Source organism: Triturus cristatus, chromosome 7, assembly GCF_964204655.1.
Source record: "Triturus cristatus chromosome 7, aTriCri1.1, whole genome shotgun sequence".
In the NCBI taxonomy this organism is placed as follows: domain Eukaryota; kingdom Metazoa; phylum Chordata; class Amphibia; order Caudata; family Salamandridae; genus Triturus; species Triturus cristatus.
In genome coordinates this window covers 1,110,023,408-1,110,040,521 of record NC_140590.1, presented here as the reverse complement: position 1 = coordinate 1,110,040,521, position 17,114 = coordinate 1,110,023,408, and the positions used below count along the sequence as shown (strand labels likewise).

Genomic DNA, 17,114 nt, shown 5'->3' with positions numbered 1-17,114 from the left:
TTTTGTTTGGATTTGGAGCTGGAAGGATCACTTTTTGTGTCTGCTGCATAATATATCATTGGATTTGAGGACTTTGAAATTGGGATTTCACAAGTAAGTTGGGAAACTGGTGTTGTTTGTTTGATTGGGGCCTTGCACCTTGACTTATTTGTACTTTTCATTGTTTTTTTTGGTGTCGAATCTGTTTTTATTGAAAATACAAATCAAAACAATACAACAACCAAAATGTCATGAAAAGGTAGAAAGTAGAAAAAGGAAGAAAGTGAAGAAGCAGACCAAGGGAAGTTGTGTCAACTCACAGGACCAGAACCATGCATGGGGAGATTAAGCAGTATCCCCATTGGGTCCCCAGAGTCCGTCCATGTCAGAGGGGAGTATGTTGTCCTCAAAGAGGCGTAAGGTCCGCAGCCTTGGGGGCTGGTGATGGGCATAGTCGTGTTTGTACAAATAATTTATCAATGGTTGCCAAGTTTTCGTGAATTTGGTGTCACGGAGCTGAAGCCGTGCCGTGAGTAACTCCATTGCCATGGTATGCCACAAGTGGGGGACCCAAACAGTCACAGGGGGTGCTTCAGCCTTCTTCCAGTATAATGCTATTGTTTGTTTAGCTGCGCCAAGCATGTGTAGGATAAGGTGCCAGTCCTTGTGCATCATGGCAAGTAGGTTCATAGGTTTGAGGCCTAAAATGAGTGTAGTCGGGGTTTCGGGTAGTGGTTAGCCAATCACCTGTTTAATGTGACTAAGGACCTCTTTCCAGTAGGTGGTCATTAGTGGGCAATGCCACCAAATGTGGAGAAAAGCCCCGGTAGTGCTCAAATAGCGCCAGCAAACAGGGGAGGAATTGGGGAACATTTTGTGCAATGTCTGGGGAGTGTAATACCATTGTGTCATGACTTTATATGCAGATTCCCTCTGAGAGATGCTGCGGAAAACCCTCGGGATGTCGTGCCATAATTGCGCCCATTGTTTAGTCGTGATTTCATCAGGGGTGCCACACTGCCATCGTGAATGATATGTACGCGGAGTAGGTCGAGTAGCATGTTGAAGGACTTGATATGTGTGTTATCAGACCCCTGGATTCATTGTATGAATGCACCAGCCGTTTGAAAGAGGTGAAAGGACGAGTGGCTCCATGAGTAGAAGACAACGCCTGTACCCAGGGTCGAAGTTGGAGATTTTGTAATCTAACCCCCTTGGAGAGAAGGAAATCCAGTTTGCATTATGCAAAGGATTTGAAGGTGTCTCCCTTGAAAAGGTCCTGGAGTGTCCGGCACCACTGTCTGTCCAGGCCAGGAAGAGTGTGGATTTAGAGCAGGTGGAAAATGTGAGTTTCGCGCAATGGGAGTGTGAGGTGATGGGAAGGAAGTGAGGCCACTGGTGAGCGCCAGCTTGTCCCAAATATCCAGCACAGTTTTTGTCGGAATGGCCATATAAGCGCTGCACAGAAAGGCCTCCTGTGAAAGCCAAGCAAGATCCCAGATGGGTCGAAAGGCCACCGCCCAACCATATGAAACCAGACCTCTCGCTCTCCAGCACAACCCATTCCAAAATGAAATGAAGATGTGAGACCCAGTAATACTCCAATAAGTTGAGACAAGCCAATCCCCCCCTGTCCCGAGGTAGCATGAGTATTTTATTAGAAAAATGTGTCCGCCGCCCTCCCCAGATAAAGTTAGTAAGCTCGCACTGGAGGGTATAGATTTGGTGTTGCGGAAAAGGAGTAGAAAGAGTTTGGCTTAAATGTAATATTTTAGGCAGGACCAACATTTTGATCGCGTTCAGACGTCCCAGCCATGAGATAGGGAGAGATTTCCACATTCGTAGATTCTCCAAAATGGCTTATTTACATTTCTGCCAATTGGCTTGTGACCACGTGTTAAGGGTAAAGGTAAAGTTAAGGCCAAGGTACCCAATGGAGTGCGAGGCCCATTGGTATGGGACGAGGAACTGTAGCGCGGGAAGCTTGGATATCGGGATTGTAAGATTCAAAGCCCACAATTTTGCATGATTAAACAATGCATGAACAGCGGGCAAAGAGGATCATGCTTGTGACAACGTAAGAAGGATATTGTTCACGAGTAAGGTGATTTTGTGGTACACTCCTCCGTGAACACGGCCTGTAATGTCAGGGGATTGACGAATCAGGATGGCAAGAGGTTCTATGACAAGCGCAAATAGCAGGGGAGATAAAGGGCATCCCTGCTGGGTACCACTATAATTATGGCTAGGACCTATGTGTTGGCCATTAACCTGGACCTGGGCTTGAGATGAAAGGTAAGGCACCATGATCCTGGCAATTATCTGAGTTCCCAGCCCTATCTTATGTAAGACGGTCCTCAAGAAGGCCCAGCCCACTCGGTCAAATGTTTTTTCAGCATCGAGTGACAATAAGCATGCAGGTATGCTCCAGTGGTGGGCCTTCCCGACTAAGTGAGCGATGTGCAGCACATTATCCTCACCCTGCCAGTGATTAATGAAGCCGACCTGGTCAGGCTCGATAAGCCTGAGCAAATGTGGATCCAGACATTTGGCCTAAATTTTAGTGTAGAGTTTGAGGTTCGTGTTTAAAAGCGCGATGGGGTGAAAAGAGGAGCACAACATGGGGTCCTTTCCTGGTTTAGGGAGCAGCGCGATCTCGACCAATGCCATAGAAGTGGAGGGCCTCCAGTATCAGAAAAATTATTAAAAAGGCAGAGCAGGTAGTCTTGTATCTGCAGGAGGAAAGTGCAATAGAAAGAGACCTAGAGACCATCCGGGCCCGGAGATTTACCGAGGGACAGGTCCTTCAGCGCACCCGTAAGTTCGTCTAGCATAAGTGGATCTTCAAGAAGTTGCACGTAATGTCCAGAAATCGGAGTCCATCTGCATTCCCCCAGTACTGCTTGAATCTGGTCTGAATTGGGTGGCTCCCGTGAGTAAAGAGATGTGTGATAGTCGTGAAAGGCTTTTAGCTTGACGGTTTCAGTGGTAGCCCATGAACCATCATCTAACTTAATTTTTGCAATGTGGGCCTTGGCTGTCTGTCTCCGAAGGTGACAGGCTAGAACTGTTCCCACCCTTCATAGTGTTGTTGCTTTAGGGCCAATAGGGCATGTTCTGCCTTATTAGTTCTATGATACCACAGCTGGCCATGAAGCACAGCATGCGTCTCTTAGTAAGAGCTAGAGGATGTTCCTGGTCTAGTTTTTCCTATGTTTTGATGTCCCGGGACAAGTTGTCCTCGATCAAACGAGCTTCACGAGCCCAAGCTATCACAATGGAGGTTGTGCGACCACTAGTTGTGGCTTTAAAGGCATCCCAGACAACAGGAAAGGGTGTGCCTGGCATATCATTGGACAAAAAATAGGACAGGATAGCATCGTGAATCTCGGCAACATCTACAGGGTCCCAAAGGAGGTGCTTGGGCAATCTCCAGCAGAGGGAGTGGCACGAGTGAGATGTGCGGTCGTGGAGCAGAAGCTCCACACATGCGTGATCTGAAATGGAAATATCGTACATAAAAGCCGAGCGAACATCGCGTACCTGGGAGTGGGAGACAAATAGATAATCATTGCGGGAGTAGGATCGGTGGACATGGGAGTAGTAAGAATAATCTTGTGTAGCAGGGGAGTGATAACACCAAATATCTAGCAGTCCCAAATCAGTAAGCTGTTTCTTCAAAGAAGCAGACATGGCCCCAGCCCCATGAAATGTACCAGTACTATAGTCTAATCCTGCATCCCACACCAGATTTAAGTCACCACCCAAAATGAGCTGATGATCGTCATGTGTTATCTGTTCCTGAAGGAGTTACCTGGTGAAGAGGTCCTGTGCTTGATTGGGAGCATAAATATTGCAAAGGGTGAATGTCTGTGCCCCAACCCGGACCACTAGTTTAAGAAATATGCCATATTTGCCATGGATCACTCTGGCAGACCCCTGTTGGATTCCCACCCTGCAGAGAATAGCCACCCCAACCGTTTTTGTAGGTGCAGATGCCCAGCATTGAAAGGGATATTTAGGGTGAGCCATAAGGGGAGTATCCGCCTTTAACAGATGAGTCTCCAGTAAGAAAATAATATCTGAGTTTTGTTGCAGTAAATAGCGCCAAATTTGGCGATGTTTGTTAGGAGAGTTAAGACCCTTTACATTAAGAGAAAGGAGTTTCAAACAGGGTGCAGAAGTCATTATAAAAGCTGATTACACCCTACCCCCATCAGACGAGGTGAGACCAGTATATGGCCCTGAGCCCCCTGCTCTCCCCCATTAAGCCACCATGAAAAGTTAACACAGCCAGGATGCATCTCAATAACCAGCAATATATAGGAGGAGGTTGATACACAAATTAACAGATAGAGAAATGGCACACTCCACATTGTGAGGCCCTCCCTCCCTATAAACAGGGAAAAGAGCTAAAGAAGAGGAAAAGAAGAAACAAAAAGGAAAAAGGCAAGCAAAGTTGCAAGATTAAACAACGGCCAACGTGGCCAACAAGTTCTATTCCAGTCCAGAGGCAGGCTAGGCTCAATAGCACAAGCCATCCTGGAGATGTCACTCTTTTAGGAATAGAGGGGGGTAAGTGTAGAGAAATGAACACTTCTGTAAGGGGGCACAAGCCGGCACCACTGCCACACTATAGCCAGGGCGAGAGAAGAATTAACAGAGAACATGGAAGCCCAATTCCGCGGCTGCTGGGTATTGCTGGTGGAAAAGACACTGGCCCTTTAAAATGATTATTGCTTCTTGCTGTGGTCTGGTCATGTGGCTGGTAGCCATTTTGTGCATCCAGCCAGTGTGCCCCTTTAGCAGATGCTTGCATGGATGGTTGGCTAATGATTAACAACAACAAGAACAGGAGCATCAGCCCCAAATTCCTCACAGGAATGGTTTCTACTGGAAGGGCTTTAATCCAGTGCTGAGGCAAAGGCAAAAGAGGGCGAGCAAAGTGGAGCACCCATGACCATTGAGCGGATGGTCCAGGCCTTTCTGGATGACTCAACAGAGGTCTACTTTGATCAAAACCCATTGCTGTATTAGTATGGGAAAACGCGCCAATGGCCAGTGCTCAGCAGACTGGCGATAAACTATCTGGCTTGCCCCGTAGCAAGTTTGTTATCAGTGCTGCTGGTGCCATTCTGACAGTGAGAAGGACCAGTCTCCCACCCCAAAATGTGGAGAGGTTAACCATGATCAAAATGAATCAGCACTTTATACCACCGGATTACACCATACCTAAAGTACCACAGCTGGAAGATGATGGCGGTGACTCAGGTCATGAAAGTAGTGTGCTATGTGACCTACTTCTGGGCGAACCACCAGAGTTATATGATGAGCTCTACTTCTCTGACAATTAAGCTTTAGTTTCTAGTTACTTTCTTTCTTTGATGTCCAAAAAACCCACAATAAAAGATATAGCCATGGAACATTATTTACCTTTTTATTTCTATGTGTCTGGTTGACAATCCATCCCCACCATCTCAATCTTAGACAATTTTATTGCCGGATTGGAGTTGCAACAGCGTGCAGTGAAGAAGTCCCAACTTGCCCTAAAGCCATTTGCTTCAAACCAGACATTTGTTGGAGAATGCAAACAAATGTGTGCCTCCCTCTGCCGCCAAACCTGGGCCCTAACTATCTATATATCCTTTCCTCCTAGCCTAGAGGGACTGACCCACATTATTAATAATTGAATTTACAGTGAAGCAATGGATGATCTGCATTCTGCAATGTGCCACAAATCGATCACGGTGAACACACCGGAAAAACAGATGAATGATGGCATGCATTGCACACTGAGTGATTGTTGTTTGTTGTGATGTCAACTTGTGAATGATTGGTGACATGTCATCATCATCAATCAGGTGTTTGTCAACTTGAGTTGAGACGTGAGAAGAAGAGAAGATTCATGTGGTGGCAGCAGACAGTGTGAGACTGGGTTTGGGTTTGTTATGCTTAATGTTTTAGTGATGATGATGATTGAAATTCACAGTGTTGTGGTGGCCTACTGATGGCTGATCAATAATTTTTCCCCTGAAGGTTATTTGTTTCTTCCCCTTTGAAAGATCAGATAACAAGATTCCTTAACCGAGTCCACTCCACACTGTCCACACTGCTTTTTTTTAAATTGTTTTATGCTTACTTATACTCCTCAAAAACTCAGACCTGACCAGTCACTTAGTTAATGCAAAGCTTGCAAACACAAATCTAGTTTACTCTAATCTACTCTACACAAACAAAAATTGACTCCATAAGTCAATCTTTCCCGATATGTTGTTCAATATAAAAATTTGCATTACTACAGGCCGATCCATTGCATTGAGTCGGGACTCACTCGTGACACTGTTGGTATGGAGTTGGACACCATACTCGGAGTCGGAGTCAGACTCAAGAGATTCAGAGATGATGGAATGACTCATGGTGTGGGTGTGAGCGTGACTACTTTGAAAAATGCCACTAGAAGAAGATTTTTCAAAGAAGAGTTTTCAAATTCATTGAAACCAAACAATTTGGATGATGATGGCTGTGAAGTGGACTACAGGTAAACAACAACAACACCAGACCAACAATTTCCTGCGTAGTGGTGGTGAGTGTAGTGTCACTGACTATTAGCAGTGCATTGATTTTTAATGAATATGGAAAATGCTACGTTGCTGACTGTGTGTGTCTGTGCTCAGTGCTGTCTGGATGAAATTTGAAGCTAAGTGAAGGTTGAGTGGAGGGCCTGTTGTAGGAGGTAACTGCTAAAAACAGACATTTAGCCATACTGCTTCTGAAAACAAGTCTTCTTGTTGCACTTCTTTATGCAGTTTAACTTTCCCTCTTGATTCGTCAATATCTTATTTTTTCGATCTACTGGTCCTTACCCTGCGCCATACTGGAAAAACAACTCACACTTACCTTACCGAACCACATCCGCCTGGCACCCATGATTAACAGACAGTCCAAGAGGAATGCAGAGTAGAGAGATGCAACTCCCAATTTGACAATACAGGATAATTATTTCTCTTCAATCATTAAAACTGAGTGTGTTGTTTATGTTTGTTTACTTAACTCCTATTGATTTTTTTGTGTTGCTATCTTTCGAAGCCCACTTCAAGAACAAAATATAACTTGGGTCTCTCTGGGGGCAGACAAATGCATGCATTTCCTTTTCCTCCCATAACAGATTTATGATGGTCGGCTACCAAGATGAATGCGTTGTCGTTTTGTAGTAGTGTTTGTCTTTGTCAAACCTTTCCCTCAAATCCCCCTTCCTATCCATTCATCGAACCCCTAACCTTCTTCCCACGAGCTGTGTGATTTATTGGTGTGACTAAACAAAATGTATACCATTAATTGATCACACACTTGGTGGGGTGGATGTGGTGAAAGCAACACCAACTCAAGGAGAGAGGAGTTGGCCTAACGGCTAGGGCGCTTAACCTCGGACCTGGGGAACTAGGTTTGAGTCTCGGTAATGACGCTGAACATCCTGTGATTCTGGGCAAATCACTTAATCTCCCCGTGCCTAACAAAGAATGAATGTGTGTCCTCATGTAACCTAATTGGTCCTATGCAAAGCGCTCTGATACCTGATTGGATTCGGGTCAAGTTCGCGCTATATAAAACTCTGCCAAAAAAAAAAAGGAGGGCAGGCAGGTCAAGGATCAGACATTCTGCTCAAAGTATAACTATAGCCCACACTGGCAATATATACAATAGATTGCCCACCCATGCACAGACTGTATTTGATATTCATAATTGACGGCATCATCATCCTTCCAGAACTAAAGGTTATGCTTCTCCACTCCACTTCATAGTTCTATTCGACTTCGGTTTGTAACTTGTACTAGCCCACAATTTTGATGATTTTTATTTTACTTTAGCATTGCTACCATGTTTTCTCGTTTGGCAGTCTTCTTCTTGTGTACTCCTAGTCGTACTCTACTCAGTCTATCTAGTCTCCCTCAGGTGACTGCCTCATTTGTTATGCAAAGCTTGCATATCAAACGGCATTAACTCAGTTTGTAAATGTAGTCATTTAGTTCCCTGTGAAGAATATGCCTCATCCTACAGTTTGATTTTGGCTAGGAGGGAGCAGAACTTCGCTGCAGAATCTGGTGCTTGTAGGATTCGACTAGTCTGCTAGCATGCTCCTACTGTCTACTACTACTACCACCACCATGGCACATTGGAAAACTATCAGCATGCAGCTATTGCTTCAACTATTCACAGGTAAGAGAGAAGAAGTATGGAAGATTCAGTAATCTATATACTATGAAATTGATTCACACAACCGCACCCAATCCGAGTCCATATGGGATTTAGTTGCAGACTGCATACACTAGGACAGGGGTCTCCAAATGGTTGATCGTGAGCTACCGGTAGCTTGCCAAGACCCTGTGAGTAGCACGCGACGAGTGCTGCTCAATTTAGTAGCCCATTAGTGTTATTTGGGCTATTTAGGCTTTTTTCAGTGTCCATTGCCCGCCCTCACCCAAAGCAGCTGCTCCGATTGGCTTGAGCTTAGCTGTGGTGGGGCGGGCCGAAGAGGATGTTGTTCCTCTCCTGAAGAGTCTCATGACAGGGCGCGCGCACAGTCTCGGGCGTGCGTGTTTACGCGCCCCCTGCCTTTTCCACTGGCACTGCACTGTCCATTGTGCAAGTGCGACGTGCGGAGCTCAAGCAGGCATGGCAGGGCAGAGCATTGTGGAGCAGTTAGCAGGCCGAAAGAACTGCCACACCCACGCATACAACCTTGCACCAGACTCGCAGCAGGTAAGTCACAACACTCTTAGTTTACTTAGGCGGATTAAAAGATAAGTGCGAGAGGCCCCAGGTGGAAACTTTTAAACTCATAGGGCCTCTCGCAGGGGAACAGCATACCTTCCTGAAATTCTTTCAATATGATTTTAGCATGATGTCTGTAAGGCGTCCGTAATTGGGGGACCCCAAATTACGGACGCCTTACAGTCATCATACTAAAATAACCGACGGTACATTAAATTTACTGACGGTAGGTCACCCTACTAGGCACGGAGATTTGTAAATAAGCATGATGCTCATGGGAGCAGGGCAGTTTTAGGGAAGGATGCTGAACTCTGGGCCATGGGAAGGTTAGACCTCGGATTAGTGGGCAAGGGGGAGTGAGATGGGGTTGTTGGAGGCGGATGTCTGAGAAAAGAGTGAGTACACTGAGGTTCTTGGAGGATGGATAGCGGGGGTGGGCATCCCGAAAGCAACAATGGAGGATGGGTAGTTCTGGGATGAGGGCCTTGGTGGGGAGACCAAGGGGCAAGCCTGAGTGTAGACTAGAAACGTGGTTGTAGCACAGAAGGGGGCTTCAGTTCTAGACAGTAGCGAGATATCTCTGAGTCTGTTGAGCAGGGACATCTGGAGAGCCTGTGTCAGCCCCACTACGGAAGACCTAAGAGCAGAACCATAGGGGAAGCTCGGAAAGAGGGACACCAAATGGTTACTGGAGGTCTGGATGCAGATCATTAGAGGGCGTTAAGAAAAGTGCAAGTTTAGTAAGGGGAGATTTGGTAGCAGGACCAAAGAAGAACAGCGTCATAAGCAAATCAGTAAATCTGTGGAGGGAAATCTGGGAGCAGTGCAAACTACTAGAAAAACCTCGCAGCAGCAATTCGAGAGAATAAGAACCGAGCAATAGAGGGGTACACAGGAACAGAGCTGAAGTAGCTGAGGGGCTTGTCTCTAGGATAGTCATGCTTGTAATTTAAACTGTGTTTTGGTTTTCGTCTTGAATATTAACCAGATAACTTTCTGATAGATGAGAGTCTGATGCAAGTTGAGTTGCCACCTTTGTCTTTCACCGGCATTTTGTAGGTGGACCACTTCCAGGAGAAGAAGCTCTGTGCCCTCTGATACAGGCCAAATTCAAAGAACACATTTTTACCTTACATTAAAATATCACAACTTATTGCTGTTCTTTGTAATATGATACCTGGTCTTCCACTATCTAATCTAAATGAACTATGTTATAATGAGAGAAGTAAGGACTTCCATTTCTTGTTTATGGACCTTGTCTTCCTTATCCACACCTTAATGCTGTGGAGAGTAGCTTTGGTATGACATTCACCCATCTGAGGCATAACCATTGGTGGTGAGTTTACGGTTCCCCGGTGAAAAGTAATGTAAAAGAGTAAAGTCATAGTGTCATACCATGTTCAATGACCCTGCATGGACCGCTCTCATGTTGCCCATGGCTGCCCCGTTCCTCTGCTATGTGCGTTGTCATTGTTACTTTCTCTATCTACGCACCCCTGGCTTTTCCTTGCTGGTTTTCAGGTCACACAAGTAGCAAAGAACTGCCGGGATCCACGCATGCCTTTTTCCTTGTTGCACCGCGCTGTATATCTGCGCAGATCCCCAAATTGTCAGAGTCACTTTTTAGTGCAGACTCGACAGTGCAAGTGTCTGAGATTGGGGTGTGTTAAGTCTCTGATTAGGCACCAATTGCAGTTGGCCATCTGTGATCTCCGCCAGGGTTGCCCCTTTGCACAACACTTTCACTACTAAGGCCTCACAGTAGAGTAGTTTCATTAATAATTCTCCGCACTTTCGCTCACAATGACTTATCATCCCAGCCCCCTCTCGACACCCCAATATAGCGTCTGCGACTTCTTAATGTTAGTAAAGTAAACCCACGCTAACCTAGGCCGTCCCCAAATTTGAAGACAGATCAGAATGATGGTGAGCTGTGATCCTGAAGAATGATCTGGAAAACAGACAGAGGGTTGAAATAAGACAGATTAGTTGGCTTTCGCTTTTGAGCTCATCTTCCACTTTATAACAGAGAGCAACAGCCAGTCTACTACATACACAACGTCCAACAATCTGAAGAAAATTAAGGTAGTCTGCACTGAATAAAACGGCCTGCGTTCTTTACTGATCGCACATCTGTATTAACTTTATTTTGTCCATTTTATGCTTCTATACTAGCTGAAATTGTGGACGATGGGCTAAGCCTCCTTTCATCACAGTGTCTCTTCTTTACACTGATGTGATTCCTTACTAATAATGAAAGTGAAAGTTGTGTGGAGCAGGAATATTCTACAGGAGGAGGACTAATTGTCCTCTGGTAACACCAAAAAGAGCTATGATTAATACAAAGTTTGTCTTGCATGGAGGGATAAAGACTCCTGAATGGGCGATTTGTTCTTATGCGGTCAGGTCCGAAACTGACCAAGCTCTCCGTCTCTCACCCTAGCATGTCAAGGCTCAGTCCGACTAGGCCAGTAAAAGAGAAAAAGTCAGAGCGAGAATGAAAAAAATGTAGAAAAGAGAGAGAGGGAAATCAAAGAAAAGCGAATGAGAGAAAGAAGTAGGAAAGTAGAGAAGAAAAGAGAGCGAAGGAGAAATTCAGAAGTGAGAGGATGGAAACCAAGGCGAGAGGCGGGAAGGATAGCCCTGCAGGGAGTCAGTGATGCCGCTGCTCGGAGTCTGCTGGCTGAGGCGGGCGGAGGCTTCACACCAGGAAGGCTCATTGAGCAGCTGAGGGGACAGGTGGGCACAGACACAGCTGCCAGATGCCCGCACTCACGACGGCTGGTCCTGTCTGCCTTCAGTCGGCCCTCGGGGTAATCCACTCTTAAAATATGTTGGATAGCAAAACTGTTGCCTAAGTAGTTATGAGGCGTATTTACTATTCGAAATCCAGTCCTGTACCTTTATGGCAAAATTTAAAATTCCCAAACCATTGTAAAATGGTTTACATTTAATTTCCTTTCAGCACAGGACTGTTCTCCAGTCCAAACACATGGGTGAAGTTGTTGCAGCAGTAGATTCTGGGGCTGCTCCACCCCTGGTGGCGTTATAGCAGCGTTTTTACTTTTACCCAGTCGAGGGGCTTGTAAGGCACGTGTGTCCATCCATCCGCTCGCTATGAAGAATTCCCTTATCCGAAAGAAGGTGGGGGGTTGTTGCTGAGTAACATTGAGTGGTGCAGGACTTCCTTCACCATGCAGCCCTCTCGCTGCCAGGTGAAGTGCAGCCTTCTAGAATCCAGTCTCAGTTGACAGATAACCAGAGCCCTGGGACCACATTGCGGTGGCAGCTGGGGTGCTCCTTCATGTTGCAAGCATGTGGCCGAGCTCTTTTGCGGTGTCAGCAGCACACACAGTTTTAGGGTACTCAGTGGTGCAGTGAACAGGTGATTCAATTATGTCTTTGCACCCAAATTCATCTCAGAGTTTATTGTGGGCCACCTGTGCCACCCTGAAACCTTGTTCGGCCCCTCAGGCACACCATACTTGACTGCTTCAGTTTCACCGGGGGAGCAATAGATACCCGCTTGCCCTGGTCAAAGTGTACCCCTCCTCACCATCCCCCCTGTCCTCCACAATTCCACTCCACATTGGCAGAGGCCGCACTGAGTCCAGACTCCAATCCAGACACACCCACCCCCAGGCACCAGAAACTGTTTGGTACAGGGCCATCAAGCCACCTGGGACTGCACTTGCTCTACCTCCTCACACAGCTCACAGTCCTTAGCTTTGTCACCACTTTGCACTCACTGGCCACTGTGCGCTCTTCAGGGACACAGGCAGCTCTGGCTTCCCAGGTCCGGCCTCTCCACAGTGAGGCCTTGACTGCTCCATGCTGTCGTGTGGCCACACAGGATGTTATATATTGGTTGTTTTTTGGGCTGTTTATGGGACAATTTTATTGGTTGGTGGCCTGTGCCAATGCTTGTCTGTGGATTTCTGGCTATTTGTGTGCCGATTTTATTGGCTGGTGGGCTGTTTTGTGTTGTTAATTGTTCGGGTAGTACCAAACAGTGCCTGCTGAAAGGACAAATATCCTAGTCTTCCATACCATGAAAAACACCACCTATATACAACATGTCTAAGTTTAAAACTTATTTTGAAAATGTGGGCCACTTTTTTTACCTATTTGATTTGCCTGCCGCCCTGCCCTATATTAACAACATAACAAAACAGGTCTATTTGTAAAGCGCACGATTACCCGAAGGTGTCCTGGCACTGAATAACAGATGTTTATTGTTACCCAACTCAATGGTACTCATTTTATCGACCTCAAATGGATGAAAGGCTGAGTGGACCCGCAGGGATTGAAACCTGTGGCCATGAGGTCGGGCACAGGCCCCTGCAGTGGCTGCTTTAGTGCACTGAGCCACCAGATCTGGCTTGTGGGGCTACTTCTAATTTGGTGCCAGGGCCTCTTTCCTGTCCCATTCCGACAAGCATTAGCCTCCGCTTGCACGGCTTGTGCTTTTGTTGTGTCAGTGTTGTGGCTTGTGCTTTAGTTTTGTGTCTCACTGTTGTGGCAGTGAATGCACTGCATTTAAATTTTAACATAAAATGATGCATTCCTATTCTTTCCCTGCACTGGCACACAAACTGCTGCCCCCTAGTGCCAACACATGGTGCAAGGGTGCCTGTGTTGCAGACAGATTTGTTTTTATACAGGAAGGGGCACCCATGCTCCACTCACGGAACGCCTCTCTGGGGTAGACTCGGTAGAGAGTAACGCTACACATCGATTTGCACTGCCTTGCCTCCATATCTATGAGGCCATTAAAGGCCACACAGGTTGGCTTTGTGTGGCCTCATAGATTTTGTACAGTGCACCTTCAACTTATGCATTTCAAGGTGCTGTCATGTGTGATGATGAAGAAAGGGGAGGCATTGTGTTGCAGTATCATTAGCATAGGTAGGGCACACGTACTCAACATTTTTACTCTTGCTTACAGCCTTAACAGCTAATCATGGATGAAGAGCCAGGTCCCTCCAAAAGGGCCAAGAGCACATCTTACTACTTCCATCAAGAGTGGGAGAACGAATTTTTATTTACACAAATTAAAGACAACTGTGTATGTTTAATCTGTGGAGCAAAAGTTGCAGTGGGAAAAAAGGGCAATGTTGAGAGGCATTTTTCAACCAAGCACATGCATTTTGAGAGGACGTTCCCTAAAGGAAGCAGCTTGAGGTCACAAAAAGTAAACAAACTGAAATCTGCATTGCAGACACAGCAATCTTTTTTTACGAAGCCCACGCAGAAAGCCACTGCGGCTACTGAAGCATCCTTTGTAGTTACTCATCACTTGATTAAGCACAAAGCAACATTTTCAGATGGAGTCGTTGTGAAGGAAGCAATGCTTCTAATGGCCAACTCCTTAGTCAAAGACTTTAAAAATAGCCCTGAAATTATGTCTGCCTTTTCAGATGTGCAGTTAGGGTCAAACACTATGGCAAGAAGGGTATCTGCATTATCGACCAACATGATAGAGCAGTTAGAGTGCGATTTAAAGACATGCAAATATTTTTCTCTTCAATGTGATGAATCTGTTGATGCAAGCGATATTGCACAGTTGGCAATGTTAGTTAGAATGGTTTTTGAAGATTTTACTGATAAAGAGGAATTTTTAACATTGTTGCCTTTGAAAACCACAACGAAAGGTTCTGACATTCACAATGAGGTGAAACATTATTTTTTTAAACAAAATGTCCCATTGAAAAAGTTAGTGGCGATAACCACTGATGGTGCACCCGCAATGATAGGGCGTCATTCTGGCTTCATTGCCAATTGTAAAGCAGATCCAGATTTCCCTCCGTTATTGAACTACCATTGCATTATACATCAACAGGCAATATGTGCCAAGGTAATGGGACTTGATCATGTCATGACTCCTGTTGTTAAAATTATTAATTCAATTCGTGCAAAGGCCAAGCAGCACCGAACCTTCAAATTGTTCCTTGAAGAACTATCAGCCGAGTATAGTGACCTTTTACTGCACACTCAAATCTGATGGCTTAGCAGGGGAAAAATACTGCGAAGATTCCTTTCGCTATTGCCAGAAGTCAAAGCTTTTATGGAGTCTAGAAATGAAGATACCACACTGTTATCAAACACTCAATGGTTGCTCGATTTAGCTTTTTTGACAGATGTGACAGAAAAATTAAATGTATTGAACTACGAGTTGCAAGGCAAAAACAAGACAATAACCAACATGGTAAGTTCTGTGAAAAGTTTCAAATCAAAGCTTAACCTTTTGATACAGCATATGCAGAAATGAAAGATGCAGCACTTTCCCTCTGGGCTCCAAATCCTTTCAGAAAACAAAGCTGAGGCTGAGATCCTGGACACAGAGAAATACAGTAGCCTCCTCATGAGGCTTAATCAAGAGTTCAGTGACAGATTTAGTGATTTTGAGCAACTGGAGCCCTGTGTGATGTTCACTTAAAACCCCTTCATGGTAGTGGATGTTAGTGACATTTCAGAGAAAATGAGTGTGCTTTTGAACCTTGACTCTGCCACAATGGAAATGGAGATTGTCACACTTCAAAATGACATTGAATTGAACTGACATTAATTTCTGGAGTCTTATGGATGCTGAAAAGTTTAAGAACATCCACACAGCTGCATTGAATTTTTTTTCCCTATTTGGCTCTACCTATCTTTGTGAACTAGCATTTTCGGATAAGAACTTCATAAAATCTAAGTTTCGCACACGTCTAACTGACGAACATTTAAATGACTCCATAAGAGTTGCCCTCTTTAGCTACACCCCAGATTACAAGGGATTAGTGGACACCATGCAGTGTCAAGTCTCTCACTGAAATTATTTGAATGCATTCGCAATCAATACTTGTTCGATGACAGTTCCTGGTGAAATCCCAAACCTAGGTATCTGTTTCATTATGAACACCAAGATTAAAGTTGCTGCAGAGAAGAATCGTCAGCCCCCAGTTTTTTATTTTTTATTAATTGAACAAAAACAAAGCAACTTGTACTGTAGACCTGTTTTACAAACACAAGAAAAAGTAGCTGGAGAGAAGAATCTTCAGCACCTTTCCAACTTTTTATTTGCTGCACAAGAGCAAAGCAGTGTTTGCTGAGGCCTGGTTTATTGAGATCAAGAAAAAAAGATAGCTATAGAGAAGAATCTTCAGCATCTTTCAAAATTCCTTTTGTAAGTAACAGTTAGTAGTTGAACAAGAACAAAGCAATGTGTAGTTCAGGCATGGGCTTCAGACACCAAGAAAAAAGTAGTTGGAGAGAAGAATCTTCAGCACCTTTCTAAATGTTTAACATTTATTTGCTGCACAAGATGAGGAAAAAGCAGTGTTTACTGGAAGCCTGGTGTATTGATATCAACATAAAAAAAGAGCTAAAGAGAAGAATCTTCAGCATCTTTCAAAGTTCTTTATAGTTGAATAAGAACAAAGCAATTTGTACAGCAGTCCTGGGTTACTGACACTCCTACAAAGTAAAGGGAGCAATAAGAGTGGAGGACAAAATCGTTACTTTCCAATCCAAACAGAGCTGAAGTTCAGCTTATCTGGCAATTGAAAAACACAGCGATCTTGTCAAAGCTACAGTAGAAGAATCCATCTGCAATTGTGATTCAGCGAAGCTTTGCACAGGCTGACTGCCACACACTGTGACTACTTTACTACTATAATGACTTCTTTGCAACTGCCCCGCCTGGCTACCAGATTACTCAGCATTAGAGGACATCATACAGTTCCACAGTGAAGGTAAGATTTCTGTTCCTGTTTGTTTGTTAATTGAGCTGCATTACAATGATTATTTCAGTGACAGCTATTGATAGGTCCTGATTTTGAAGCTATTAATTGAATGGTCGTAAAGTAAACTAGCGGTTTGCCAACAGCACACATGCAAAGTCTTTTCTTTAAGTGTTATTGTGTTCAAACCACAGTATGGGCTCTGAAGAAATAGGCTTACCGTCAATGAAACTGGGCGGGGGAGGTCTCTCTGAAAAATGCGCGAGTTGCTTGGGACTCACAACAATTTTCACTGACCAGAAGTAGCTCTCACTACACAAAAGGTTGGAGCCCCTTCACTAGGAGGAGAGACTGACAGTAGTAAGCCAAGTGAGGGTACCGCATCTATCTGTTGGTATGTTACACTATCAACAGGTTTCAAAAGATGGATGAGGCCCTGGGAAACAGTGCAAAGTAAAAGAGTAATCCCCCAAAAAAGATTCACATCATATACAAAACTATAAATGTATTCCTCTAACAAATAAGCTAGAATTAAAGAAACCCACAACACCTGACCCACCCTGTTGGACCCGGCCTCGTGGCGTGGTCCTTAACCCCCTGGATTGTGCCCGTTCCCCGCCCCAGCCTTCACGGGCCACCCGT

At 44.9% G+C, this 17,114-nt stretch overlaps 1 protein-coding gene across 1 annotated transcript; it reads left to right on the top strand.

The window, feature by feature from the left end:
• Positions 1-13,711: 13,711 nt before the first annotated feature.
• On the top strand, positions 13,712-14,752 carry LOC146811169 (general transcription factor II-I repeat domain-containing protein 2-like). Its single transcript, XM_085615044.1, has one exon. The coding sequence runs from the start codon at positions 13,712-13,714 to the stop codon at positions 14,750-14,752; it is 1,041 nt and encodes a 346-aa protein (XP_085471170.1).
• The last annotated feature ends 2,362 nt before the right edge of the window (positions 14,753-17,114 follow it).